Below are 26,944 nucleotides of genomic sequence, written 5' to 3'. Positions count from 1 at the left end.
TCGTTCAGAGTCTTTTGGATTTGGGCCATCCTAACTGGGGTTAGATGGTATCTCAGTGTGGCTTTGATTTGTATTTCCCAGATGCTGAGTGATGTTGAGCATTTCTTCATATGTCTGTTGGCCATTTGTATATCTTCCTTAGAGAAATGCCTACTTAGCTCTTTTGCCCATTTTTTAATTGGGTTGCTTGTTTTTTTTTGTAAAGTTGTTTGAGTTCCTTGTATATTCTGGATATTAATCCTTTGTCAGATGTATATTTTGCAAATATTTTCTCCCACTCTGTTGGTTGTCTTTTAACTCTGTTAATTGTTTCTTTCCCTGTGCAGAAGCTTTTTAGTTTGATATAATCCCATTTGTTTATTTTTCCTTTGGTTGCCCATGCTTTTGGGGTCGTATTCATGAAGTCTGTGTCCAGTCCTATTTCCTGAAGTGTTTCTCCTATGTTTTCTTTAAGATGTTTTATTGTTTCAGGGTGTATATTTAAATCCTTAATCCATTTTGAGTTGATTTTAGTATATGGTGAGAGGTATGGGTCTAGTTTCATTCTCCTGCATATGGATATCCAGTTATCCCAGCACCATTTGCTGAAGAGGCAGTCCCTTCCCCAGTGAATAGGCTTGGTGCCTTTGTCAAAGATCAGATGACAGTAAGTGTGTGGGTTGATTTCTGGATTCTCTATTCTATTCCATTGGTCAGTGTGTCTGTTTTTATGCCAGTACGATACTGTTTTGGTTATTATAGCTTTGTAGTATAGCTTAAAGTCAGGTAGTGTTATGCCGCCAACTTTATTTTTTTTGCTCAGCATTGCTTTGGCTACACGTGGTCTTTTATTATTCCATATAAATGTCTGGATAGTTCTTTCCATTTCTGAGAAAAATGTCTTTGGAATTTTGATGGGGATTGCACTGAATTTGTATATCACTTTGGGTAGTATGGACATTTTCACTATGTTGATTCTTCCAATCCAAGAGCATGGGATATCTTTCCATCTTCTTGTATCCTCTCTAATTTCTCTCAGCAGTGGTTTGTAGTTCTCATTATAGAGATTTTTCACATCCTTGGTTAACTCAATTCCTAAGTATTTTATTTTTTTGATGGCTATTGTAAATGGGCAGGCTTTCTTGATTTCTCGTGCTACATTTTCACTATTGGAGAAAAGAAATGCTACTGATTTTTGTGTGTTGATTTTGTATCCTGCTACTGTACTGAAATCATTTATCAATTCCAAGAGTTTTTTTGTAGAGGCTTTAGGCTGTTTGATATATAGGATCATGTCATCTGCAAACAGGGACAGTTTGACTTCATCTTTTCCAATCTGGATGCCCTTTATTTCCTTCTCTTCTCTGATTGCTCTGGCTAGTACTTCCAACACTATGTTGAATAGGAGTGGTGAGAGTGGGCATCCTTGTCTAGTTCCTGTTCTTAAAGGAAAAGCTTTCAGCTTTTCCCCATTCAGGATGATATTGGCAGTGGGTTTGTCATATATGGCTTTAATTATGTTGAGATACTTTCACCTAATAAATATTTAAATAAATGAATGAGCTGTGGAAGTTCTTCCTGACTCTGGCAAATGAGTATGTCAGATCAGCCTCGCTTCCTTCCCTCTTGAGCGCATGCCCCCACCGACCGCGCCTGGACCCACCACCGCTCAGCACTGCGGACCACCTTACTGGAACATCGGCCTCGTTTTATGGTTGCATTATAGCAAGGTACCGTTGTTCTAGAAGGAAGACCCCAGAGTGCATCAATCCTGGGCATTGCAGATGTCCAGAAACACCTGAGGGCCTAGGTGTTTGCTCTCAGCAGGGGCATTGGGGCCACCCTGGAGAGTCACCAGTGCAGTTTCAATGATTAGCTTCAAGTCTTACTGATGTTTTTCTGAGCAATGGCAGTGTGATTCATTTATGGCAACTGTAATTTTTATATCCTCACAATAATTCTTATGAGCTGTGCTCCATGTAATAAGGCACACTCAATAATCCACTCTGCCGCCCCCTATGGGTCGCCTCACACCTCCACTCCTGTCCCCATGGCAACCTGGAAGGGGCCTCTCAGACCTGATGGCAGAGTGGGAGCAGCTAAGCCAGAGGGCGGCTATGACACATGGCAGCATTTGGCTGACAATTCTGGGCCAAGGGGTCTTCAGTTTCCAGGAGCTGCAGAGCACCCCAGAGAGTTAATGTACTTCAAAAATGAGGGGGGAAAACCGGTAAAGGTTGCAGGTCATCTCTGAATCAGAGACCATCTTGCTTTACTTTCTAAGTTATCAGTGGAAAACAGAGGGGAAAAAAGGAAGAAGACTCTTCGCAACTGAGGAAACACATTCCAGTTATTTCAGCTCCTTCTAGCTGCTCACAAAGCCCGCCAGGCCAATTCTAGTCTAATTTCTGCTATTGTTGAAGGAATAAAATTCAATGGCGTGAAAGTGCCTCAGATTTCCTGCCCTTCTCACCCCTCCCTTTATTTAGAGGGGAAATTTTCCTTAGGAGATTATAAAAATGGAATTGATTCACCAGAGGTGGGGAGAAGACACTAAGCAGACATGTTTAGGGCTTACATAAATATATCTCAGAGCCGGTTTCAAGGGAAAGTGGCTTGATACTGAGTTTAATTATAAAGCCCTTTGGATTCAAAAATCAGACAAAATGCTAGAAGCCAGGTGTCACGGAGGAAGAAAAGAAAAGATGAGCACTAAGGTTCAATTGTTAGGTCCAGCCATGGCTGGAATACACATGGTGAGGTACCAAACCAGTGCTTCACTGTTTGTGGTGGAGACAGCCTTGCCAAGTTGTTAAATGTCCCCTTCCAAAAACAGCTGTAAATGGTAGGGCACTCCCAACCTGGTACTAGGGCTCCTGAGGCTTCCAAATGGATATGGGGGTGCGTAAAGTGCATCAAATATTAAACACAGGATAATAGAGAGCCTCCACAGCAAGACAAGAATGGTCTTCCAGCCTTGAACCCGCCAAGAGAAGAAGCGACGTGAACTCGGGTATAAAAAGGCCCAGGAGTCAGTGAGGTGTTTGGACAGAAAACAAGGTATTTCTGGGCTGGGAAAATGTCCCAAGTACAATGCCTGAGAGCAAAAAGATGCGAAAGGAGGTAGGAAGGAAGCAAAACTCTTAGAAGGAGTGGTGGGGGACCCCGCCAGGTTTGTGGACAGGGCACTAGCACAGAAAACAATTTTACCCAGAAGCCGGTACAGGCATGCCTGGGGGGCTTCTCCAAACACCACAGTGCAGACAGCTAGCAGGAGCTCAGTGCACATCAGAAGGGTGAAAGCTGATTGGAATGCAGAAAGTCCTAATGTCAGTGACATAATTTAGGCCCGGTGGGGGTTTGGTGTGGACTGAAGGCGATAAACCGGTCATAACTGGCTTGCAGAGCTATTCTGTTCAGAGTGTACATACTGGCCTGCATAGTGGTTTCTATATTTGAATTGAGAGGTTTCACAGAAAAATCTAGATTTCTGGTTTCTCTTTAAAAATGCAAAATCTGGCCAATATTCCTCTGTTTAGTCTACAAATATTTATTGAGCATCTACTTTGTGCCAGGTACTACTATTCTAAGTCCTAAGGATACAACAGTGGGGAAAAAAATCTTGATGTCATAGAGTGTACATTCTAGTGGAGAAGACAAACAATAAATACATACATGTGCCAGGTAAATGCCATAAAGAAAGTAAAGCAGGTGGGGGGAGTGAGAGTACATGGGGGCGTGCTATGAAACACAGGCAGCCAGGGAGCCTCCCACCTCCTTCACAGTAATGTCCGTCTCAAGCTGGACAATGGCTCCCCCACACAGCGCATGCTCTCTAATTTGCCACAGGCCCCACCACTCCTGCTGTTGCCTCCTCCTGGCCTACTTGGCTCATTTATGTGGTCTCTGTGGGCATTTACATTGTGACCCCTGGAGTGAGTGCTTGCTTAGATCCCTCCAACTCTGGACACCCAGGATCCAGGAGAGAAAGGAGATATTGAGCCCAAGTGGATGAGGACAGCAAGTAAGAGCAAATGGGATTTGAGAAGATAAGGTGAAGAGAAACCCTGTAAGAATGGCCAACAACCCAACAAGTCTGATGGGGGGCACCTCTTTAGGCACTGGCCTGGAAAGTGATGGAGGAACACAGTCCTTGAGACCTGAACAGGTGTACAGAAGAGGCCCAAGGTGTGACTGGGGGAGGGGGGTGTCCCCAGATCTCTTTCCCCCTACAGAGCAGAAGGCTGAGGGGCTCAGGTGACAGAGAATCAGGACCAAGACTGAGGCAAGGGTGCAGGGTACAGTGACCAGTGGTTGGGTCATGAAACCCAGGGGCAAATCACAGGGACACACAGCCATCTGGTGGGACATCCAAGGGAGGCACAGAATCCTCTTGGACCAGGAACAAGAAGGAAAACCAAAGTGCAAGGTAGAGAGAGCCCCACCATCAAGGAGCAGGTATGGGGAGGTGTGAAGTGGCTTCGTGCTGTCCCTAAGCCAACGAGAAGCCCCAGCTGTAGCTCTACAGCCTGTACCTCTGTACAGGGAGACCCAACAAGTTTCTGTTGGCTGGGGAGGGATCACACAGCCCGAGATCAGCAAGAACAGCTGAGATGGCAAGAAGAAGGTGACAGGAACTGATAGGGCCAAGAGAAAGCATCTGAAAGAGTGGCATCTGCAAAGGGCTTATTTTAAATGGCACTTGCTTCCATTCCTCAAATCAGTAACCTCTTCTTTTTTTTGGTCTTTTTCGTGACTGGCACTCAGCCAGTGAGCGCACCGGCCATTCCTATATAGGATCCAAACCTGCGGTGGGAGCGTCGCTGCGCTCCCAGCGCTGCACTCTCCCGAGTGCACCACGGGCTCGGCCCCAGTAACCTCTTCAAAGAAGGAAGCATCTGTCCTTTCTCATGTGGGCAGTGGTGTGGGTTTGCCTCAGGTGCACCAGGATCTTCTGGAAGATTCTGCCTCTGTTGCTCAGCTGGTGGGAGCTGGCCCATTGAAAAACTGAAGGTTTGTGTCTCCAAGCTGTGGCCCCAGGTGCTGCTGCTGGAGCTTCCAATACATGCCTGGTGCAGAAGCCTGGGCACAGCCTGTCACCTCATCCTTCCTGCTCCTGCACCAGCCTGCCTCCATCTTTGCCTTTTCAGCTACATCCCCTGGAGTAGCACACAAGCTCCCGTAGCCCTGGGGATTGGGGCGTTGTGTAGCCGGTGCTGCATCAACTGCACTGTCTTCAGATGGCCCCAGGGGCTCCTTTGGTTATGCCCTTTAATCAGCCATAGGTGCTAGGCATGATAGCTGAGGTGGGGGCAGTGGTGTACCCTAATAAGTCAGAGAGAGCTGGAGGAGCCTGACACACAGCCTGTCGATGATGGAGAAATCATCCTAGTGCCCCGGGATGCTGTCTGCAAAACTTAGGCCGTGGGTAGTGAGCTAAACTGCTGGGCGTGGATCAGGGTCCTAATAGTGGGGTCTATGGAACATGTAAAAACAATCATCCACTAAAAATGTAGAACAGACATATTTCAGCAACACTCTAGGACTTGGTTTTCAGACCCAAACCTCAAGCTGCTCAGGCAAGATGGAGCTTAGAGAACAGCCTCCTGGCCTGGGACCACCTCATAAGGTTAAGTCAATGTCTCTCTGAGGACTCTGAGGCTCACCTGCACTTTTTGCACCTTTCTCACAAAGTGAGGGATAGCCAGGACACCTCTGAGTCAGTAGAATTGGAGAGCACTGAAAACATTCCCTTCCAGCAAAAAGAAATCTTCCCCTGGCAGAATCAGCCTAGCGATCCTGCACCGCAGGATTCTTAACCTCTCCTGTGCAGGGACCCCGTTGGCTGCTCAGTGAAGTCAAGATCTAATCTCAAAGAATATGTAAAATGAAAATAGCACTATAAAAAACAAATTATATTGAAAGTTATCAGACTATGTTTTTTGAGAATTTTAATACAGTAATGTTCGTGTTTCTTTACTAATGTCCTAAACGAAAGATTTGGGAGGGGCCTAAGGAACAGCATAATTACAAGGCAGTGACGAGCAGAAGTGGTGCTATGTACATCTGCAGCGACTGCTGTGTGACGTGGAAACACTCTGAAGTTTCCATGACTGTGCTTCCTTGCCTGCATTCGTATCAGAAGGAAATGAGTTAGTGAAGGTTAGTGGAACTAACCAAGTGATGTAGAAATCTTTCATGCTCGCGACATATGCCCAATATGCAAATCCTCCTGTAACCCACTGTCTCAAATTCACATTGAAGTGTAAATGGTTATCTTCGTCCCATTGTTCAGAGTAGACAGGACAGTGGTGATAGTGGAACAAAACACGAGGGCACTGAGCTCTAGGAACCAAGATAGAGGGAAAAGATGTGTCACAAAGAAGGGGGGCCATTGTGGGTGGGAAAAGACCCCACTAGCAAAGCGAACTTCCCCGTACCACAGTGAAGCCCCCTGAGCTGCATGGAACTGTCATCTGCAGTTTCCCTGCCTCTCCAAGGCCTGACCCTGTGCTCTCTGGAATCAATGAGCAGACTCAGCCCTTTAAGTTCTCGGAGGCTTTCTGATTACTCATTAAAAGTAACCATTCAGTCCTAGAGAATTGATTTACTCTGCCCCAGTCTCAAAGATGCTGCAGATCAAAGGTGTCTGGAAAAGCACTCTTAAAGATGCTGACACTACCTCCAATTACAGATGCGCCGTGTGCCGTGTGCACCAGGCCCCAGTTCTAGGATCCAGACCTCCTCCACGGGGCAGGCTCAGAGAGGAAGATTGATGTGAGGATGAGTGAGAGAAGGCCAACGGGGTTTAGGTCATTGCTATTGATTCTTTGTCTTTAGGCATATACGAAACAGTCCAGTCATTCTTTTTTTCAAAACAGAAAGACAGAGTATAAAACTCTATTCAATAAATACAACAAAGATGGAAAAGACATCAATTCCACAGAGTTAAAGAGAAAAATCAGGTCAACAGAGAAAAGGGGTTAGAAGAGATAAGCACACACGAGCACAAACACACAACAGTATAAGCCTGAGAGTGAAAACAGATGGGGAGGGCAGGTGAAAGAGGTAGAAACCCTACTATTTACCAACCCCTCAAATCAAAGCTCGTCTCACTTACTAATCCTGCTCTGTTGAGGAAAACAAACCAGATTAAAAATTTGGAAAAACATTGCAGCATGTGTTATTCAGAAAACATTCTAATTCCTATCCACATTCTGCAAGTCTCTGTTCCTCGCTGTTAAAGAGGAAAATCTCCTTCTTCCTGTTTCTGAAAGCAGCAAGCACCAGATTTCATTTTCCAGAGGCAGAGGCCTTCCACTTGCATAGAGTAACACCTCTTATGCAGCCTTTGGGTACACGGATGCCTAAACACGCTTTGCATCCTGCCGCATCTTCCCAAGCACAGGCACGAGTGGTGCCGCGTCTTCGTGTTTCTCTGCCTGTGGATGAACTGGCTGGATGGCAAGTTAAGAGCTGGATGGAGCCTGTGTGGCAGGTGGAGTTATCAGTTCCTGCAGAGCTTGTGAGAGTCGGGCCTGCTCTGAGCATCCTGCCGGAGACAGGGTCCAGTGAGCAGTGAGTGGAGGCTTGTCTCCATGTCCCTTTAACCACAGCCACCATCAGGGCTTGAGACAGTCTCATTTACGGTGTGTTCCTGGGACATTTTTCTACTGTCAAGGATCAGCACGAACCTTCAAACACCCTTATGTTCCTGCCCAGCAGCGTCAGCAAGCTGGGGACAGACAAGACAATGAGCTGGTTTGCATAAAACTTTGGAATCTTTTGAAAATAAAGACACAGGGAACTTCAGCATGGGATTTTTACACTAAATGCCTGATCCAGCCTGACTGTCAAGAGTGGTACTGGTGAGGAAGGAAGGAAAATGTGAGCAGCCTCAGATTTAGGCTATACCCTGATTCCCAATGATGTAATAACAATATAAGGTGGAGGACAGGTTAGGTCATCAGATCAAAAGTGCAACAAACACTCATGGAGCCCTGCTATGCTCCTGCAAGCACTGTGTGTGCAGAGATGTGTAAGACAGTCCCACGGAGCACATGGTCAGGACTCCCAGGATGTTAACATTCACTCCCACCCACAGTCGTGCCCATTCCTGGAGGACAAGGAACACGGTACGAATCTTCTATGTCTTAACCACTTGGGAAGCTGGGTTTGATCATGTCCCCACCGTATAGCTATGAAAACTGAGGTGGAGAGGCCATAGACCGACCACGAAGACTGTGGTCTACTTGTGTGTGTGCTGAATTAGGCATTGCCAACAGTAGATCTATAGACAGGAGGGGCCCTCAGGAAAGGCATCTCCAGGAGCAATGCAAGGTAATGGATTCAGGGAACAGGGAAAGATGCCAGGGCAACTGGGTTCAGAGGGCAGAGATGACCTGGGAGGAGAGCACAGGCTGGGCCAGACCTGGGCCCCTTTCCACACGTCTTGAGGTGGACTCTCCTTAATCTGTCTGCCCAGGGCCACTGCTCCTTCTTTTGGGCAATTCTGCCTGTGGTTTGGAGGGAGGCTCCCAACCACAAGAGCCGACCCATGACCCAGGTTGAGCCAAGTGCATGGCACCTCACCCTCAGGTTCTAGTAACTGGCCCAAGAAGGGGACAAAGACCTGAACCATTACATCAGAGTGTTTATCTGAGATTTATAAAACCAAAGCTGGTTTATGGTGCTACTGAGATAAGCTTGGAACCAGGGGTGGTCATATTTCCTGCAATATGGTGCCTGTCTACCATAGAAGAGAATGAAGCCAACCCATGCACACCAGCAGAGACAAGAAGCAGCCAGAGAGTGCCAGGAATATTCAGACCCCTGCATCCAGGCTTCTCCAAGGCCAGCACTTCCCTCCCCTTTTCCATGGTCTAGTTGGATGAGCCAATAAGTTCTTCTTCTCCTTAGGCTGGTTGGGTTGGACTTCTAAATCTAGTATCCAATGGAGTTCTGGTTGACACCCAGGCATGGCAGACACATGGTGCACAACGCCAGGGTGGGTGCTCTGTGAGTGGGACAGGGTCTATCTCAATGGCCACGGGGGCCTCAGGATGCTCTGCAATGTGCAGGGGAGAGACAGACTGCACTGGAAGGAATGGCAGAGGGGCCAGTGGGTGCCCACAGCTCCTTGCAGGGCGTGCAGCCATGAGAGTGCACTGGAAATGAGCTCCCACAGACGCGTTCCACAGAGAACACTCATCTGCAGCCAGCTCCCCGCAGAACTGTGACCCCAAGAGTTCTTTGTGCTCTGGCAGGACAGTGTGTGGGGGTGGCCCTTGCTGGGCCTGGCGAGTGTGAGTTCTGCTGATAAGATGAGCAGGGAAAGGCTGGGACTGCAGGAGACAGCGTCACTGGAGAAGCCCCTACCCAGTGTGCCAGGATGCCTGGGGACTCAGGGAGGGCTTTTGTCTGGTGGCTGTTTCACCAAAGGACGCTCATTTAATTATTGTGTGGAGGCAAAAACCACACTGTCCTCCTGCAGGGACTGAGCTACCCAAGGAAAAGTCATCATCTAGAGTAAAAATTATTTGGAACAATTGAATCCTTAGCGTTCAGCCTCTCCACTACTGCCTTTTATGCAAGAAAGGGATAGAAATTAGAATATGTATTTAGATTTACTCGAATTTGCATAAAGGAACACTGAAAGGATTTTTTTTAAGTGGATAGGGGGCAGTGAGCATGGACTAGATGGAGGCAGGCAGGAGGTGGGTAGAAAGCACATTTCACTGTGGACCTTTCACTGGTTTCAATTTCAAGCTGTGTGCATCCAAAATAATAATAAGATAATTAGGCGGAACTCGGTGAAAAAAGATGTCGTTTTCATTATTTAGATCAACTGTTTAAAAAATAATAAAATTGAAAAAAAAAGCAAAACCCTAAAGCAGACCCCACTGAGCTGTGTTGGACTATGAAAATCCAACAAGGCATGTAACAAACCTCAACCCACGTCCTTTCCTGACTCAACAGTGCTGCACAACACCGCCTTGTTCTTGGAAGCATCTCTCTTCTTAGTGTCTCCACATTCACCCGTGGCTCCAGGCCAGCCCTGGCTCAAACCTCACAGGCCACACAGGTGGTTGTGACCCAGCCCCTGGTTCCCCACCCTGGCACCAAGCTACAGCCTCAGACCTGTGAAGCTCCACTTTTCTACTAGCTGAGGCTCACTCTGCTAGGCAGGCCCGCAGGCCCCATACCAAGCCCCTGGCCCCTCGCAGGAGACTGGAATTGGCCGTTTCCACTGTTCATTAGAAACCACAGGTGCAGCCACCACAGCGGTGCCTGCCTGTTCTGAGGGAGCTGGATGCTGGCAGTTGTTGGCTCATTCCCTGCACTTCCAGCCGCGGTCTCCATCGGGGGCGCACACTCACCAGGGTAATACTCAGGACCCTTTTTGGAAAACCTCTCTCCTTACTTAAAACTATTTAAAGGAAAATCCATCCAAGCCAGTTGATGAAAAAGTACTTATTAAATACCTTTCCCAAAGTTAAAACATCCTTAACGAGGAGCTGTTAAAAGCATACCTTTGAAGTTGTGTTTCCCTGAGACACGTGCTAAATTAGTAAACTTTTAGCTTGAATTAAAAAGCTTACTCAGAACAAGAAAAGGTCAGAACGCCACCCCTCTGTGAGCCCTCATGAAAGCTTGGGAAACAGGCTGCGGCTTTCAGGGAACAGGGTGCACGCTTGTGTGGCAGCCCAAATCTTCCTGCTGCTTTACAGTCACACTCTGTGGGCTCTGGCTAAGGCCTGTTTGCTATACTCACTTAAGGAGAGAATGTCAGAAGCATTTAAAATAAAATGTCCTGTGATTTTCAAAATCATGAAAGTTTCCAGCAGACTGAAGAGAAAAGGATTTCCTTGCTGGAACAAGGAGGAAAGAAAACCTCCTAAAAAATAAAGGGTTACAGGGTCAGTATGGATGCAGAGGTGTTGTTTGTTTTGCTGATTTTCTCCAAGTAAGATTTGTTTCTTCTCAGCCTTCATTTCCAGTTCTATATCTCGCAGCTATCACTGAATGGGGGTTTGAAAGCCAGCGAATTCAATTTAGGACCATGTTATCCCATAAAACGTAAGTGTTGTCCAGCTTAATGCAGAAACTCCTGTTAAGGGACGCCCCAACCCCTACTGACCTTAACATATGCATTCTGCTTCTGTACAAGTCGCTTTGCTAAAATAAGTGAGGGAATAAACAGAGTAGCATGGCCAACGCCATTTTAGGCGGCTCTGCCATTTTAGCCCGGAAAGTCCCTATGGGGAATCCAGGGTGGGGAGGGGCTACAGGGCTAACCACAAAATTAGCTTATGTACCTCTGGCTTGCTTGCATTGGCTAGATTATGTCAGGCACGAAAAATTCCCCGCCTAGCTAAAAATAAAAGCTGCGAGAGGTTTCAACTCGGGGCTGCGCTCCTCGATTGGCCTGCGTAGCCCTGGCTGCCAGAAATAAACTCTTTTCCTTTTCCTATCACCCGGTTCTCGTGGGCAAATTTCTTTTACCCGTCGGACGTTGGCCATAACACTCCCATCTGTGAGGCCCTGGGATCAGGAGAGCTTATGAGATCAAAAAAGCTAATCCGCTATCAAGGGTAACCTTGGTTTCTGACAATTGAGGCTAGAAATTACAAAAACAAATGAAATTATTTCCCAAACTTAACTGCACCTGGTTTGAAAGGAATATGATAGGTTGGGAAGTGCAGATTCTTCATTCCAGAATCCCAGGCCTATAAAAGAATGCTTGGCTAGAAAGATAAGATTCTTGTTTTCTTAATAATTATAATAGTCTCCATATGACAGCCCCTAATTATATAGATATGTCCACTCCATAGGGCAAATTCTGTCTGCTTGAGGGTAACTACTACAAAAACACAGGACAGCATGGTTATCTACTATATTCATAATCCTGGCTTGTTCCCCAGCGTTAAAGTGGTAGATGAGCTGGCAGAAAACCTCTTGGTGGGGGAACCAAAAGATATTTCCGGCGTTCAGACCCAAAGTGAAGGATGCAGTCTCAAAAACACAAACCAGTGTGGATAAGTCATGTGCGTAACATCGTTGGTCAAGTCTTACAGCTTAATCTAATGTTGCTCATTACACATACACACCCGCCCTCTCCCAAAACAAATAGGACTCTCCCCAGTTACTCACCGAGATCACCCTGACAAATATCTGTTCGTGTGGCTCCACCAACGATAAACTGCGGGCTGGGACACAATTCCTGAAAGTAACATAGGACAAAACACAAGTCACAAGATGCCCAGTGATGGTGGCGACAAGGGTAAAGGGATGTCAGAGTCACAGAATTCAGACCTGAGAGGAGCCTAGGAGGCCATCTACTGCAGTGCATCATTTTACTGCCGAGGACTCTGACACCACAAGAAGGGAGGAGGCCTGCCCACAGTCGCACAGCTGGGGTTAACTGTCGTGACAGTATTTCTATTGCTATTTGTATTGTGTGGGTATACGAGCATGATAAGGCAGTAGGGTGCAGGGAGGCGGGGCAGAGGCAAAGGCTGAGATAATAATGAGATGAAATACGATCTCACCCATTCAGACCACACCCCTGTTTACACAGAGAGAGGATTAGAATAATGTTTAGCAAAATGCTTTGCACCCTGTGGCCTCTCATTAAGTACCTGACCAAGTGATAATGATCCCAGTGCTGATGGAACTGCTGAGGTGTCAGAAAGTGCCAGGTATGCAGAAGGAGAGCTCAGCTCCGATGCACTCCCGTGCCTGCCCTGCACTTCCTCCACTCACATCCCTAGCTGGCCTCTCCCTACAGGCCATCCTGTGGCCTTAGTGGCTGTGGAGGCCCATGAGGCATGGCTTGGGGCCTTCTTTCTTTACTTGTTTACCCAGCAAGGATTTATTGAGTGCCCATTCTACACATGGTACAATTGCACCACGGCAGGCAGGGCACAGAGGGGACCATGGTGACATGAAAAAAGAGAAGAAATAAACACACGGTCCTTGGCCTCTAAGTGCTTTCTGTCTAAGTAGGAAACCAAGACTGACATTATGAAAACATCAGAAAAGAAAGAGTAGTGCATAGTAACAGAATGTAGACCAGACCTCAAAGGAACAGGGGACACGTCCTGTAGGGTTACAGACAAAAGACTTCCTCGGTGGGAGATGGTACATGCCCGTTAGAAAGGCAGGATTCAGGAACAGTCCAGGATTGGTTCCCAAGAAGAGATGGGCCTGCCTGGCCACCAGCCAAACTGTTAGGGGAAAGGGTAGGGACCTCGAGGGACAGAAAAGGGTCAGCTTACATTTAATGAGAGGCATTCTGGGTTGTGCTACATCAAAGACTGTCTGGCCACAAAGAGTGAGAATCATTTCTCTCTTACTCCACAGAGACGAAGAAATGGTCGATCATAAAGGACAAGGAAGCAGGAGAGGCTGAGGGCAGATGACAGGGTCTGGGTGGGGCCGTGAGCTGAGACACTGGGACTCTGCTGAGTGAGCTGAGCCTTCTGAGTGGCAGCCCCACAACCCTCTGTAAGGCCACCAGCTCCAGCCGAAAGGGCCCCAAACAGCTCCTCTGGGCTTGCTTCAGGTATTAAAAACAACAGTCATTAACTTGTTTTTTATTGAAAAAGTAATACATGCACATGGAAAAAAAATCCAAGGGCCGGCCTGTGGCTCACTCAGGAGAATGTGGTGCTGATAACACCAAGGCTACAGGTTCGAATCCCTATATAGGGATGGCCGGTTCGCTCACTGGCTGAGTGTGGTGCTGACGACACCAAGACAAAGGTTAAGATCCCCTTACCGGTCATCTTTTTAAAAAAAAGAAAAGAAAAAAAATCCAAGAGTAAATAATAGTGAAAAGCAAAAAGTCTACTCCAGATTCTTCACTGTTAACATTTTTTATGTATCCCTTGAGAAACTGTCTTCTGATATCAAAGCATACACACATATTTATATTTTTATCATCTATGTCTTATACATCTTTTCTTAGGACACGTAGAGCTTTGTCAATTCATGAAAAGTACCATGAGTTTTTTAGCCACTCCTCTAGCAATGGACCTCTTGGTTTGGGTTTGTTTGGTTTCTTCCCCAATATTTTGTAATCTCTTGACATTCCTCTTAACTTCCATCCTTATGATGCAGCTTACATATTATGCAGACTCCTGTCTCTCTGTATTTCTCCTTAAGGTCAATAAACTGCTTAGTTGTCAAAAGGTGGACACTTTAAAGAAGAATATCATTGACTGGGCCGCACCAGGGCCCACTCACCCTGGACATTTCTCCAACCATAGGGCCTGGGCTGGGCATTGGCCCAGCATGTGGGGAAGCCGGGAAATGAGGACACAGAAAAGCACCTGCTGGGAATACTCCCTGACGCTGCACAGCTGGGAATGCTCCCTGACCCTGCACAGCTGGGAATGCTCCCTGACCTCACACAGCTGGGAATGCTCCCTGACCCTGCACCTGCTGGGAACGCTCCCTGACCTCACACAGCTGGGAACGCTCCCTGACCCTGCACCTGCTGGGAACGCTCCCTGACCTCACACAGCTGGGAATGCTCCCTGACCCTGCACAGCTGGGAACGCTCCCTGACCCTGCACAGCTGGGAATGCTCCCTGACCCTGCACCTGCTGAGAACGCTCCCTGACCTCACACAGCTAGGAACGCTCCCTGACCTCACACAGCTAGGAACGCTCCTTGACCCTGCACAGCTGGGAACGCTCCCTGACCCTGCACAGCTGGGAACGCTCCCTGACCCTGACCCTGCACCTGCTGGGAACGCTCCCTGACCTCACACAGCTGGACATTTTCTTTGTGATAGGATTGTTGTTCTTGCCCACCACTAGAGAAAACATAGTCTTAGGATTGCAAATAACAAAAAGCTCATCCTGAGAACCCAAGCTTTACCTTGAGATCTTCACCTGGGCATACTTGTCTTCCAACCCTTGGGACAAGACCTCAAACAAACCTTTTGCTCAGCAGCTTAAAAGTAAGCAGAAACTTCAGCAGGGGCAGGATGTCAAACTATGATTTCAGAAAACATCTAAGTATCAAACTTTGTCTGTCATTGAGAGGGCAAAAACACATGCAGAAGTTATGTTCAGCCCATCTCATCTCCTTTCCCCCAAAGGCAGGTAAAAATGAACATTTCTGTGGAAACCAGGATGATATGAGCCATGTCTGGGCAGCTGGCTTAAGGCCCCCAAGACTGAGAAAGTGTGAGGTCACCTTCAAAGCAGCAGGTGAAGCAAAGGAGCAAGTGACCCAGTGTGAGGAGGGCAGAAGGCTTGAGCAGATGCTCCCAAGATGCACGGACAGCCAATAAGCCCGAGAAGAGATGCCCAGAATCACTAATCACTCTAGGGAAATGCAAATCAAAGCCATAATGAGATGCCACCTCACATCCATTGGGATGGCTACTATCAAGAAAACAGAAAATAACAAATGTTGGCAAGGATGTGGAGCAATTGGAACCCTCGTGGGCTGTTGGTAGAAATGTAAAATGGTGCAGCTGCTATGTAAAATGGTGCAGCCACTGTGTAAAACAGTATGGCAGTGCCTCAAAAACCTGAAGATAGAATTAACACATGATCCAGCAATTCCACTACTGGCTGGATACAAAGAATTGCAAGCAGGGTCTCAAAGGGATGCTTACATACTCATGGTCACAGCAGCGTGACTCACAGTACCCGAAAGGGGGAAGTAACCCAAGTGTCCATCAATGGATAAATAAACAAAATGTGGCATGTACATACAATGGAATGTTCTTTAAACTTAAAAAGGAAGGGAATTCTGACACATGTTACCACATGGATGAACCTGGAGGACATTATGCTAAGTATATTAAGCCAGTCACAAAAGGGCAAATCCTGTATGATTTCACTGATGTGAGGTAGGTAGCGGAGTCAGATTCACAGAGACGGGAAGCAGAACAGTGGTTTCCAGAAAGGGGAGGAAGGAAGGGAGAGCTGTTAGTGGGTACAGAGCTTCAGTTCTGCACTGTGCACTTGAAAACGGTTAAGATGGTAAGTTTTGTGTTACGTGTATTTTACCACAATTTAAAAATAAATAAATAGGTTTTCAAGATGGCGGTGGCTGTGGCGGTTGGCGCAGAGTAGCTGAGGTGGAAAAGGCGGCCACTGGGCCTCAGGCAGCCAGGAAACTTGTGGACCTTCCTCTCGCCATCTCTTAAGGGAGGACCGCAGCTGGTGGCCAGTCGTGGGGGCTGACCGCCACTTTGCCCTCTGCAGGAGAGGCTGCCTCATTTACAGGCAACAGCTTTGAAGTATGGAGCAGGAAAAGAACTGTTTCTTAGCTGCAAAAGCGAGTCTCTAAACAGGGAACACAGCACCAGGGCTGCTGTGGATGCAGACAGGATCCCAGAGGCCGGGGCCACGCTGAAGGTGACCAGCTGCCCTATTCATGATTCGAGGTTTCAGGCCAGCTTAAAAGAAGATTCCTGGGAGCGCCCGAACCGTGCCGCGGGACCGAGCAAGCAGCCCGAGGCGGCGGGAACCGAGAACGGGGAAGGCGACAAACCAGAGGCAGAGAGTGAGCGCCCGACCTGGCACAGCCTTGTGAGTGACCCCTGGCCCGGCCCTGCTCGGGGGGCTGACGCCCACCCGGCTTCCGCCTGCATCACCGAGCCACTCACCGCACCGGGGCTGCCTCCATTTTCTCAGGGGGTGGCAGCTCAGGCCCGGCTCGGCTCCTCACTGAGCCTTCCCACTTGCTTGCCATGGCGCGGGGCTTCCCGGGGCCTGCAGGCCAGCCTCCCCTCCCACTCCCTCCACGGTTCTCTGGCAGGGCTGGTGGCGTGGGGCGTCCCCAGTCAGTGTTGGGAGGGCAAGGAAGTACGGGAGGGGCCAACTGTCACTCCACCACACCCTGGACTCCACCCCCGGTAAACTTCCTGTTACTGGGAGGCAAATACCATCTCTGCGGCCACCAGTTCGGAAAAACGCCTAACCAATTTCTGGTTGGGAATAGTGTGGTAGGAGAGTTCCCAAGTCTGCTTAAACCTGCCGGAGAGCTGTCTGCAGGCGGGCACTGTACTAGTCCGGGCCGGGGGGATACAAAGCTGAACCGTGTGCTGAGGGCTCCTCCCCCGAGGAGCTCACACTCTGGCGTGGGAGATAAGACAAGTACACAAATAACCGCGATACCAGGAGGAAGGTGATAAGTCCTGAGAAAGATCTACACAGTGCTACAAAGGCACCCAGAGCGACCGGTCGTCTGTGCCTAGTAGAAACCTGGTAGACTTCCTGGGTGAGGCGGTGCCGAGCAGGGTCTTGAAGGCCCAGCTGATAGACGAGAGTTGCAGAAGACACGTCCCAGCCCAGCCCAGTGCACACAGAGCAGGGAGACGTGCGGCCAGGGAGGCGGAGACTCGACAGAAACCACACACCCTGTGGGGTCGCCACTGCACAGATCCAACAGCCCAGGCCAGAGCACACGGAACAGGGAGAAGTCCTGCATGGGAAGTGAAAGCTCAACAGAGATCACACACCCTGTGGTACGTGATCCAGCAGCCCAGCAGAGTCCAAGCTGACCAGAAAGGTGGCTCCCTGGAGAGGCCCAAGACCTGAGGCAACCATACACACAAGGCACTAAAGGCCAACTGAGCAGTCACGGAGGTAGCCATATGAAATTGGCAACCACAGCAACATCTTAGTTAGTCAATAGTCTCAAACCGGTGGACTGTAAAACCCCCTGCCACAATGAATAAACATCAAAAAAAAGATACCAGAAATACAAAAAATCAAGAAAGTACACCACCAAAAGTTAATAAATCTCAAACTCTAGATCCTATAGAACAAGAAGCCCTTGAAATGACTGACAAGGAATTTCGAGTGATAATTCTAAGGAAACTGAATGAGATACAAGAAAACTCAGCTAGACATCATGATGAAATGAGGAAAAGTATACAGGACCTGAAAGAGGAAATGTACAAGGAAATTGATGTCCTGAAAAAAAATGTAGCAGAACTTGCTGAACTGAAGAAGTTATTCAGCGAAATAAAAAACACAACGGAGAGTTTAACCAGCAGGCTTGTTGAACTTGAAGAGAGAACCTCTGAACTTGAAGATGGGCTGTTTGAAATAACACAAGCAGACAAAAAGAAAGAAAAAAGAATCAAAGACATTGAAGAAAATCTGAGAGAGATATCAGACAACCTTAAGCGCTCAAATATCCACGTCATGGGTATTCCAGAAGGGGAGGAACATGGAGATTCCATTGAAAACATATTCAACAAAATAGTGGCAAAAAACTTCCCAGGTATAGGAAAAATCACAGATCTTCAGATCCAGGAAGCTCAACCATCTCCAAACGTATTCAACCCAAAAAGGCCTTCTCCAAGACATGTTATAGTCAAATTGGCAAAACTCAGAGACAAAGTGAGAATCTTAAAAGCTGCAAGAGAGAAGCATCAAATCACCTATAAGGGAACCCCAATCAGGCTGACATCAGACTTTTCATCACAAACCCTAAAAGCTAGAAAGGAATGGGATGATATATTCAAAATACTAAAAGACAAAGATTGCCAGCCAAGAATACTCTACCCTGCAAGGCGATTCTTCCGAAATGAAGGGCAAATAGTATATTTTTCAGACAAACAAAAACTGCGGGAGTTCACTACCACACGACCACGCTTACAAGAAATCCTCAAGGAAGTACTGGGTTTGGTTCCTGAAAAATAACTACCACTGCCAGAAAAACCCAAGAAAAATCAAAACCCACTAGTATAATAAAAATGGCATTCATGAAGAGAAAACAATCAAACAAAAATGCTATCTGCAACCTAAGGAACCAACAAACACAGAAACCAAACAGTAAATCAGAAAGCAAGGAACAAAAGAAACCTAAGACAACCAAACAACCAATAAAATGCTAGGAATAAATCAACACCTTTCAATAACAACTCTTAATGTAAAAGGCTTAAATTCCCCAATCAAAAGACACAGACTGGCTGACTGGATCAAAAAGGAGGACCCAACTATATGCTGCCTACAAGAGACCCACCTCACCCATAAAGATTCACATAGACTAAGAGTGAAAGGATGGAAAAAGATTTACCATGCAAACAGAAAAGAAAAACGAGCTGGAGTAGCTATTCTTATATCTGACAAAATAGACTTTAAACTAAAAACCATAAAAAGAGACAATGAGGGACACTACCTAATGATAAAAGGACTGATCCATCAAGAAGACATAACAATCATAAATATGTATGCACCCAATGTTGGAGCAGCCAGATTTATAAAACAAACTCTATTAGACCTAAAGAAGGAAATAGACACTAATACCATAATAGCAGGGGACCTGTATAGGTCAATATTAGACAGATCATCTAAGCAAAGAATCAGTAGAGAAACACAAGATCTAAACAAGACTCTAGACCAATTGGAATTGGCAGATATCTACAGAACATTCCATCCAACAACCTCAGAATATTCATTCTTCTCATCAGCACATGGATCATTCTCCAGGAAAGATCACATATTAGGTCACAAATCAAGTCTCAACAAATTCAAAAAAATTGGAATTATCCCATGTATTCTCTCAGACCACAACGGATTAAAACTAGAAATTAATAACAAACGAAACTCTGGAAACTACACAAACACATGGAAATTAAACAGCATTCTACTTAATGACATATGGGTCCAAGAAGAAATCAAGCAGGAAATCAAAAAATTTATTGAAACTAATGAAAATAATAATACATCATACCAAAACCTGTGGGATACTGCAAAAGCAGTATTGAGGAGGAAATTTATTGCATTAAATGCTCACCTCAGAAGAATGGAAAGATGGCAAGTGAACAAACTAACATTTCACCTTAAAGAACTAGAAAAACAAGAACAATCCAAACCTAAAGTTAGCAGACCGAAAGAAATCATTAAGATCAGAGCAGAATTGAATGAAATTGAAACCCAAAAAACAATTCAAAAGATCAATGAAGCAAAAAGTTGGTGTTTCGAAAAGATAAATAAAATTGACAAACCATTAGCATGGCTAACAAAAAAAAGAAGAGAGAAGACTCAAATAACAAAAATTAGAAATGAAAAAGGCGATATTACAACTGATTCATCTGAAATACAAGGAATCATTCGAGACTACTATAAACAACTATACGCCAATAAATTTGAAAATCTGGAGGAAATGGATAAATTTCTGGACACACACAAGCTCCCAAAACTGAACCATGAAGATGTAGAAAATTTGAACAGACCAATAACAATAAAGGAGATTGAAGCTGTTATCAGAAGGCTCCCAACAAAGAAAAGCCCAGGACCAGATGGATTCACAGCAGAATTTTACCAAACATTCAAAGAGGAATTGACACCGATTCTTTACAAACTATTCCAAAAGATTGAAACAGACACAAATCTCCCAAACTCATTCTATGAAGCAAACATCATCCTGATACCAAAACCAGGTAAAGCTATAACCAAAAAAGAAAATTACAGGCCGATATCCTTGATGAATATAGATGCAAAAATCCTCACTAAAATACTAGCAGACAGAATACAGCAACACATTAGATAAAATTCAGCACTCATTCATGACAAAGACCCTCTATAAGTTAGGTATAGAGGGAAAGTATCTCAACATAATCAAAGCCATATATGATAAACCCACTGAAAATATCATCCTGAATGGGGAAAAGCTGAAAGCTTTTCCTTTAAGAACAGGAACTAGACAAGGATGCCCACTCTCACCACTCCTATTCAACATAGTGTTGGAAGTACTAGCCAGAGCAATCAGAGAAGAGAAGGAAATAAAGGGCATCCAGATTGGAAAAGATGAAGTCAAACTGTCCCTGTTTGCAGATGACATGATCCTATATATCGAACAGCCTAAAACCTCTACAAAAAAACTCTTGGAATTGATAAGTGATTTCAGCACAGTAGCAGGATACAAAATCAACACACAAAAATCAGTAGCATTTCTTTTCTCCAATAGTGAACATGCAGAACGAGAAATCAAGAAAGCCTGCCCATTTACAATAGCCCCCCAAAAAATAAAATACTTAGGAATTGAGTTGACCAAGGAGGTGAAAAATCTCTATAATGAGAACTATAAACCACTGCTGAGAGAAATTAGAGAGGATACAAGAAGATGGAAAGATATTCCATGCTCTTGGATTGGAAGAATCAACATAGTGAAAATGTCCATACTACCCAAAGTGATATACAAATTCAATGCAATCCCCATCAAAATTCCAAAGACATTTTTCTCAGAAATGGAAAGAACTATCCAGACATTTATATGGAATAATAAAAGACCACACATAGCCAAAGCAATGCTGAGCAAAAAAAATAAAGCTGGCGGCATAACACTACCCGACTTTAAGCTATACTACAAAGCTATAATAACCAAAACAGTATGGTACTGGCATAAAAACAGACACACTGATCAATGGAATAGAATAGAGAATCCAGAAATCAACCCACACACTTACTGCCATCTGATCTTTGACAAAGGCACCAAGCCTATTCACTGGGGAAGGGACTGCCTCTTCAGCAAATGGTGCTGGGATAACTGGATATCCATATGCAGGAGAATGAAACTAGATCCATACCTCTCACCATATACTAAAATCAACTCAAAATGGATTAAGGATTTAAATATACACCCTGAAACACTAAAACTTCTTAAAGAAAACATAGGAGAAACACTTCAGGAAATAGGACTGGGCACAGACTTCATGAATATGAACCCAAAAGCACGGGCAACCAAAGGAAAAATAAACAAATGGGATTATATCAAACTAAAGAGCTTCTGCACAGCAAAAGAAACAATTAACAGAGTTAAAAGACAACCAACAGAGTGGGAAAAAATATTTGCAAAATATACATCTGACAAAGGATTAATATCCAGAATATACAAGGAACTCAAACAACTTTACAAGAAAAAAACAAGCAACCCAATTAAAAAATGGGCAAAAGAGCTAAGTAGGCATTTCTCTAAGGAAGATATACAAATCGCTAACAGACATATGAAAAAATGCTCAACATCACTCAGCATCTGGGAAATGCAAATCAAAACCACACTGAGATACCATCTCACCCCAGTTAGGATGGCTAAAACCCAAAAGACTGAACGATAAATGCTGGCGAGGTTGCGGAGAAAAAGGAACTCTCATACATTGTTGGTGGGACTGCAAAATGGTGCAGCCTCTATGGAAAATGGTATGGAGGTTCCTCAAACTATTGCAGATAGATCTACCATACGACCCAGCTATCCCACTGTTGGGAATATACCCAGAGGAATGGAAATCATCAAGTCGAAGGTATACCTGTTCCCCAATGTTCATCGCAGCACTCTTTGCAATAGCCATGAGTTGGAACCAGCCCAAATGTCCATCATCAGATGAGTGGATACGGAAAATGTGGTACATCTACACAATGGAATACTACTCAGCTATAAAAATGAATGAAATACTGCCATTTGCAACAACATGGATGGACCTTGAGAGAATTATATTAAGTGAAACAAGTCAGGCACAGAAAGAGAAATACCACATGTTCTCACTTATTGGTGGGAGCTAAAAATTAATATATAATTCACACACACACACACACACACACACACAAAAAAAAAAAAAAAAAAAAAAACCCAGGGGGGGGAAGAAGATATAACAACCACAATTACTTGAAGTTGATACGACAAGCAAACAGAAAGGACATTGTTGGGGGGGAGGGGGGAGGGAGGAGGGAGGGAGGTTTTGGTGATGGGGAGCAATAATCAGCCACAATGTATATCGACATAATAAAATTTTTTTAAAAAAATAATAAATAAATAAATAAGTAAATGCAGCAAGTAAACTTGTAATGTACCTCCCGTCTGGACACTCCACTGTGCTTACAAGCCCCTGAGAGGCCTCTTGGGAGAAAAAAATGAAGGATTTAGAAACAGGCTGATTTCCCAGGATCCAACGCACATTCCTGGTAGAGGTGGAACCAGAGTCTTTACCAACTTGGGAATCTATTGAATGATCTGCAGGATCTTAGAGGGTAAGGCAGTGTCTTCTAATGCTCCTTTGTGGTACGTGAGCTTGACCCTGGCCCAAAGCAGCCACGAGACAGCTCTCCATTGAGGACCAGGCACAGAGAGGCCACACCGTGCCGCATTCTCACTTATGCACCACACACTTGCGAACTCCAGGTCGGAGTCCCAGGCTTCCACACTCATCAGGTTCCACTGCCTCATCCTCTGGACTTTACGGCCACTATTCACAGGCACAAATCAGCACATCTAGCCCAAAATTACCAAATTTCCATGGACAGTGAGACCAGGTGAAGACATGGCTGGGGGAGGATGGGCGATGTGGTTGAGGAGGTGAGCAAGGGCTTACAAACTTGCAGAGGAAGGAGAAAAACGAGGCAAAGGTTAAGCGATTCCTGAATTTGGTCACTAAGTGACTTATTCGCCCCTTCCCCGTTCTCCGTCCCCCCCAGCCCTTGGATCTCCAAGTCCATCCTCCTCATGTCGTCTGTCATTTGGTAGTGGCATCCCAGGTTCCCGTGGCCCATCCCTTATGCCTCTGACAGTCACTCACTTCACTCGCCCTGGGCATCGGTCCTCGTTCATGCTCTGGCTCCCCACAGTTTCCATCAGAGCTGAGACCACAGCTCATTCCTCAGTTTCTCCTGACCACCCCCCAAACAGTGCACAGCCAATGCCTGGTGTAAAACAGAGGCTCAAAAAACTGTCTGTTGAAATGAAATGTGGCTGTCAACCCTTGAAATCGAGTATACAACCTTGATTTTATCAGCATGCCTGGGTAATCCCGTGGTTTCAGAGGGGTGGGACAATGGGCCGTGTGCGCAGGAGGTAGTCACGGCAAAGGAGCCGATCTCAGAGGTGGAAACTGTTGTGCAAAATCAATGGGACGAAAACAGAAGGGGTAGAGATAGTTGGAGTTAAATAATGGTTTTGACCATTTTTAAAGAATTATTCTCTCCTTATCTTCCCTTCTCAACCACTGCCAAGAAAATAGGAACCATGACCTGATTTCCTTATCGTGGTTTTGAAGACAAAAGGCTCCCTGACCAAGGGCCATTTGCTGTGTCCATTCAACAGCTCCTCTTCTGAGATCTTGTTCTGTGCCAGGCCCCAGACAGAGCACTTCACACAGACGATCTCGATTCTCACAGACACTCTGTGTGCAGGGGCTCTGACCCCTGAGGTTACATCACTTTACAAGGGCCACATAACAGGAGGTCACAGGCCAAGGTTTTGGGAGTACAGTTCTCCTTCCCCTGCTTCTGAACTTTGGGTCATATCAGTGATAGCATCCAGAAGTCCCTGACTTCTGCACACCCCAGCCCTGACGGAAAATGATAACTGGTGGCCTTCAGCGGCCCTGCAACTTTCAGCAATGATGTTGTCACAGTTTACCGAAGGGCTGACTAAATCTAGTATCAATTTGTCCCGTGGTCCCTGGGGGGGGGGGGGGGACTATCTATGCAGTAGTAACTACTATGTATTCTGTGCCCTTTATGTGCCAGGCACTATGCTCTGAGATTTTTCTCTAGTTCTCGTGCCAATCCTGAAAAACAAGGGGCCAGTAACACCATTTTACAGATGAGAAAACTGAGACACACAGAGTTTAAGTTACCACCCAAGGCCACACAGACAGAGCCAGGATTCAGATGTAACTTCTCTGGTTCTAAAGCCTGTACGTGCTCCTGCCTCGATACCCCACTGCCTCTGAAAAAGATCTTAAAAGGCTGGGGGTGGGAGTGTGATTGAAATATGGGATCCAGAAATGTTGGATCCATAGCCATGACTTCTCCCCCAACTACTTCTGACCAGCCGCAAGGGCCCTCCTCCCCGAAAGACACCCAGCAGCTCAGCAGCAAGCCCCCCTCCTTACCGTGGGCCGCTTCCAGACGATGCCTTGTGTTTGTGGGGAGCCTGGGCCAAGATCCTTGTAGCCCAAAGCTGACGGACATGCTGGGAACTCTGGGTCCTTAAATAGGACCCCTGAGTTCAAGCACTGCTGCCTCAGGGCCTCGAAGTCCTGGCCCAAATACTTGACGGCTTTCCAGTGGGAGCCAAGGCCTTCAGCGGCTGCCCGCTGCCTGCACACTCTAGCTGCCAGCGCTGCCATGCCAGGGCTCCCAGGGTGCACAAGAGAGTGGGGCTGTCTGGGCTCTCAGACACTTGCTGCACTGAGAAGGGAGCTATAAAGCTGCACAGAGGGAGGTGGAACAGGTAAACATTTTGCCCCAGGCCCTGCTCCAGAAGGAAGTGAATCACAGCCAAGAACAAATATGTACCCAAGGTGCAAATGAATTGGCCCCACCTTCTCCTTCTGTCTTTTGCAGAAAACTTGGAGGCCAAGAACCTTCCAGACCCCATCCCAGGCCATTAGCCTAAAAAACCATTAGGATCTCAGCCACCCCCACCTCTTTGCCAAACCCACTTGCCTGGCATTGAGCGTATTGACGGAGACGGGAAGGCTCATTGTGCAGCTGGAGGCAGGTGGTCACCAAGGGACTGGAGAAGTAGTTCTGAGCAGGAGAGAAGTCATTAGAAGGGTTCCCTTTCCTTCCAGAAAAGTTTGGTTCCATAATTTCTAGGCAGGAAAAAATATCAGAGAAGGGTGATTCATGGGGTACTTTCAGACCAACCAGAGGTTGTTTCAGCCATGAGTAAAGGCGTGGGCCCTGGCTGCCTGTCTCCATCCCAGCTCCACCACTAATTAGCTGTCACCTTAGGCAAGTTATTTAGCCTCTTTTCCCCCTAATTTTCTCATCTGTAAAATGGCAGATTATAGGAGAACCTACCTAATAGAGTTGTTTGGAAGAGCGGTGAGATAGCACATGTAATTTGCTTAGAATATTGCATAAGAAGCATTCAGTAAATGTCAGATGTCATTATCCCTTGGAGCCAGGAGCAGAAAGAGAAGGCCTGGGAATCAGGAGACTTGGTTCTAATCTCAGAAGTGAACTACAGGCTGTGTGACCTTAACCTAGTCAATTCTCTCTGGGCTCCAATTTCCTATGCCACGTCTCTCCTGAGGATGTGGGCCATATCAGTGATTTTTGTGGCAAGCTGGAAAATGGTCCGTCAAAGACACCAGGTCCTAATCTTTGGAATCTTTAAATGTTACCTTATTGGGGAAAAGGGTCTTTGCAGATACGATTAAGTCAAGGATCATGAGATGGGGATCTTGGCCTGAAATTCACAAGTATCGTCATAAGAGGAAGATTTGACAACAGACAAAAGAGAAGGCAATGTGATTAGAGAGGCAGAGATTGGAGACAGCCTGCCACAGACTGAGGATCGCTGGCAGCCATCAGAACCTGGAAGAGGCAAGGAACAATTCTCCTCTAGAGCCTCTGGAAGGGATGTGGCCCTGACAATACCTCGACTGCAGCTCAGTGAAACTGGCTCAAGACTTCGGCCTGCAGAACTGTGAGAGAATATAGCCCTGTTGTTTTAAGTACCACACTTGTGGTCCTCTGTTACAGCAGCCACAGGAGACTACTGTAGTGTGCATATGAGTCCCTGGGGGCCCTTGCTTAACATGCTGATTCCGTCATAGGCCCACCACTGTCTCCCACCCCTGTCTCCATCAAAAAAGAGTTCTGATTCAGTAGGTCTGAGATAAGACCCAGGAATCTGCAGCTTTTAAACCACTACGCCAGAGATGATCTAATGCAGAGGTCCAAGGAACACACTCGGAGAAGCTCTGGACCAGCTGACCTCCAGCTGTGACCTTCGAAGCCAGGGACAGTGCATATATGAAGCACTTAGGTAGATGGGCAGGTCTGAGCAGCAGAAAGAAGGGTCTGCTCCCCAGATGTCCAGAAAAAAATGTGTTTTCCCAGGTTTTATCAGAAATCCAAGGAAGGTCAAGATGACTTTCAGAGGCTCAAGCTAGCCTCAGAAGGACTTGGTAGGGCCCCTGCCCCCTTGGGGACCCCCCGTTCATTCCCTCAACACCACTTTTCACTTGATT

General features: G+C 46.2%; 1 protein-coding gene across 1 annotated transcript in view; it reads right to left on the bottom strand.

The window, feature by feature from the left end:
- CAPN8 (calpain 8) overlaps positions 1-25,087 on the bottom strand; it is a 71,840-nt gene extending 46,753 nt beyond the window's left edge. Inside the window, exons 1-2 of the mRNA XM_063114473.1 lie at positions 24,851-25,087; positions 12,133-12,202 (exon numbers count right to left, since the gene is read on the bottom strand). Of these exons, the coding sequence (XP_062970543.1) occupies positions 12,133-12,202; positions 24,851-25,087 (307 nt within the window). The remainder of the gene's footprint in view (positions 1-12,132; positions 12,203-24,850) is intronic.
- Between the last annotated feature and the right edge of the window lie 1,857 nt (positions 25,088-26,944).

This window comes from Cynocephalus volans, chromosome 11 (assembly GCF_027409185.1).
Source record: "Cynocephalus volans isolate mCynVol1 chromosome 11, mCynVol1.pri, whole genome shotgun sequence".
NCBI classification, from domain to species: domain Eukaryota; kingdom Metazoa; phylum Chordata; class Mammalia; order Dermoptera; family Cynocephalidae; genus Cynocephalus; species Cynocephalus volans.
This window is presented reverse-complemented; position numbering and strand designations above follow the sequence as displayed.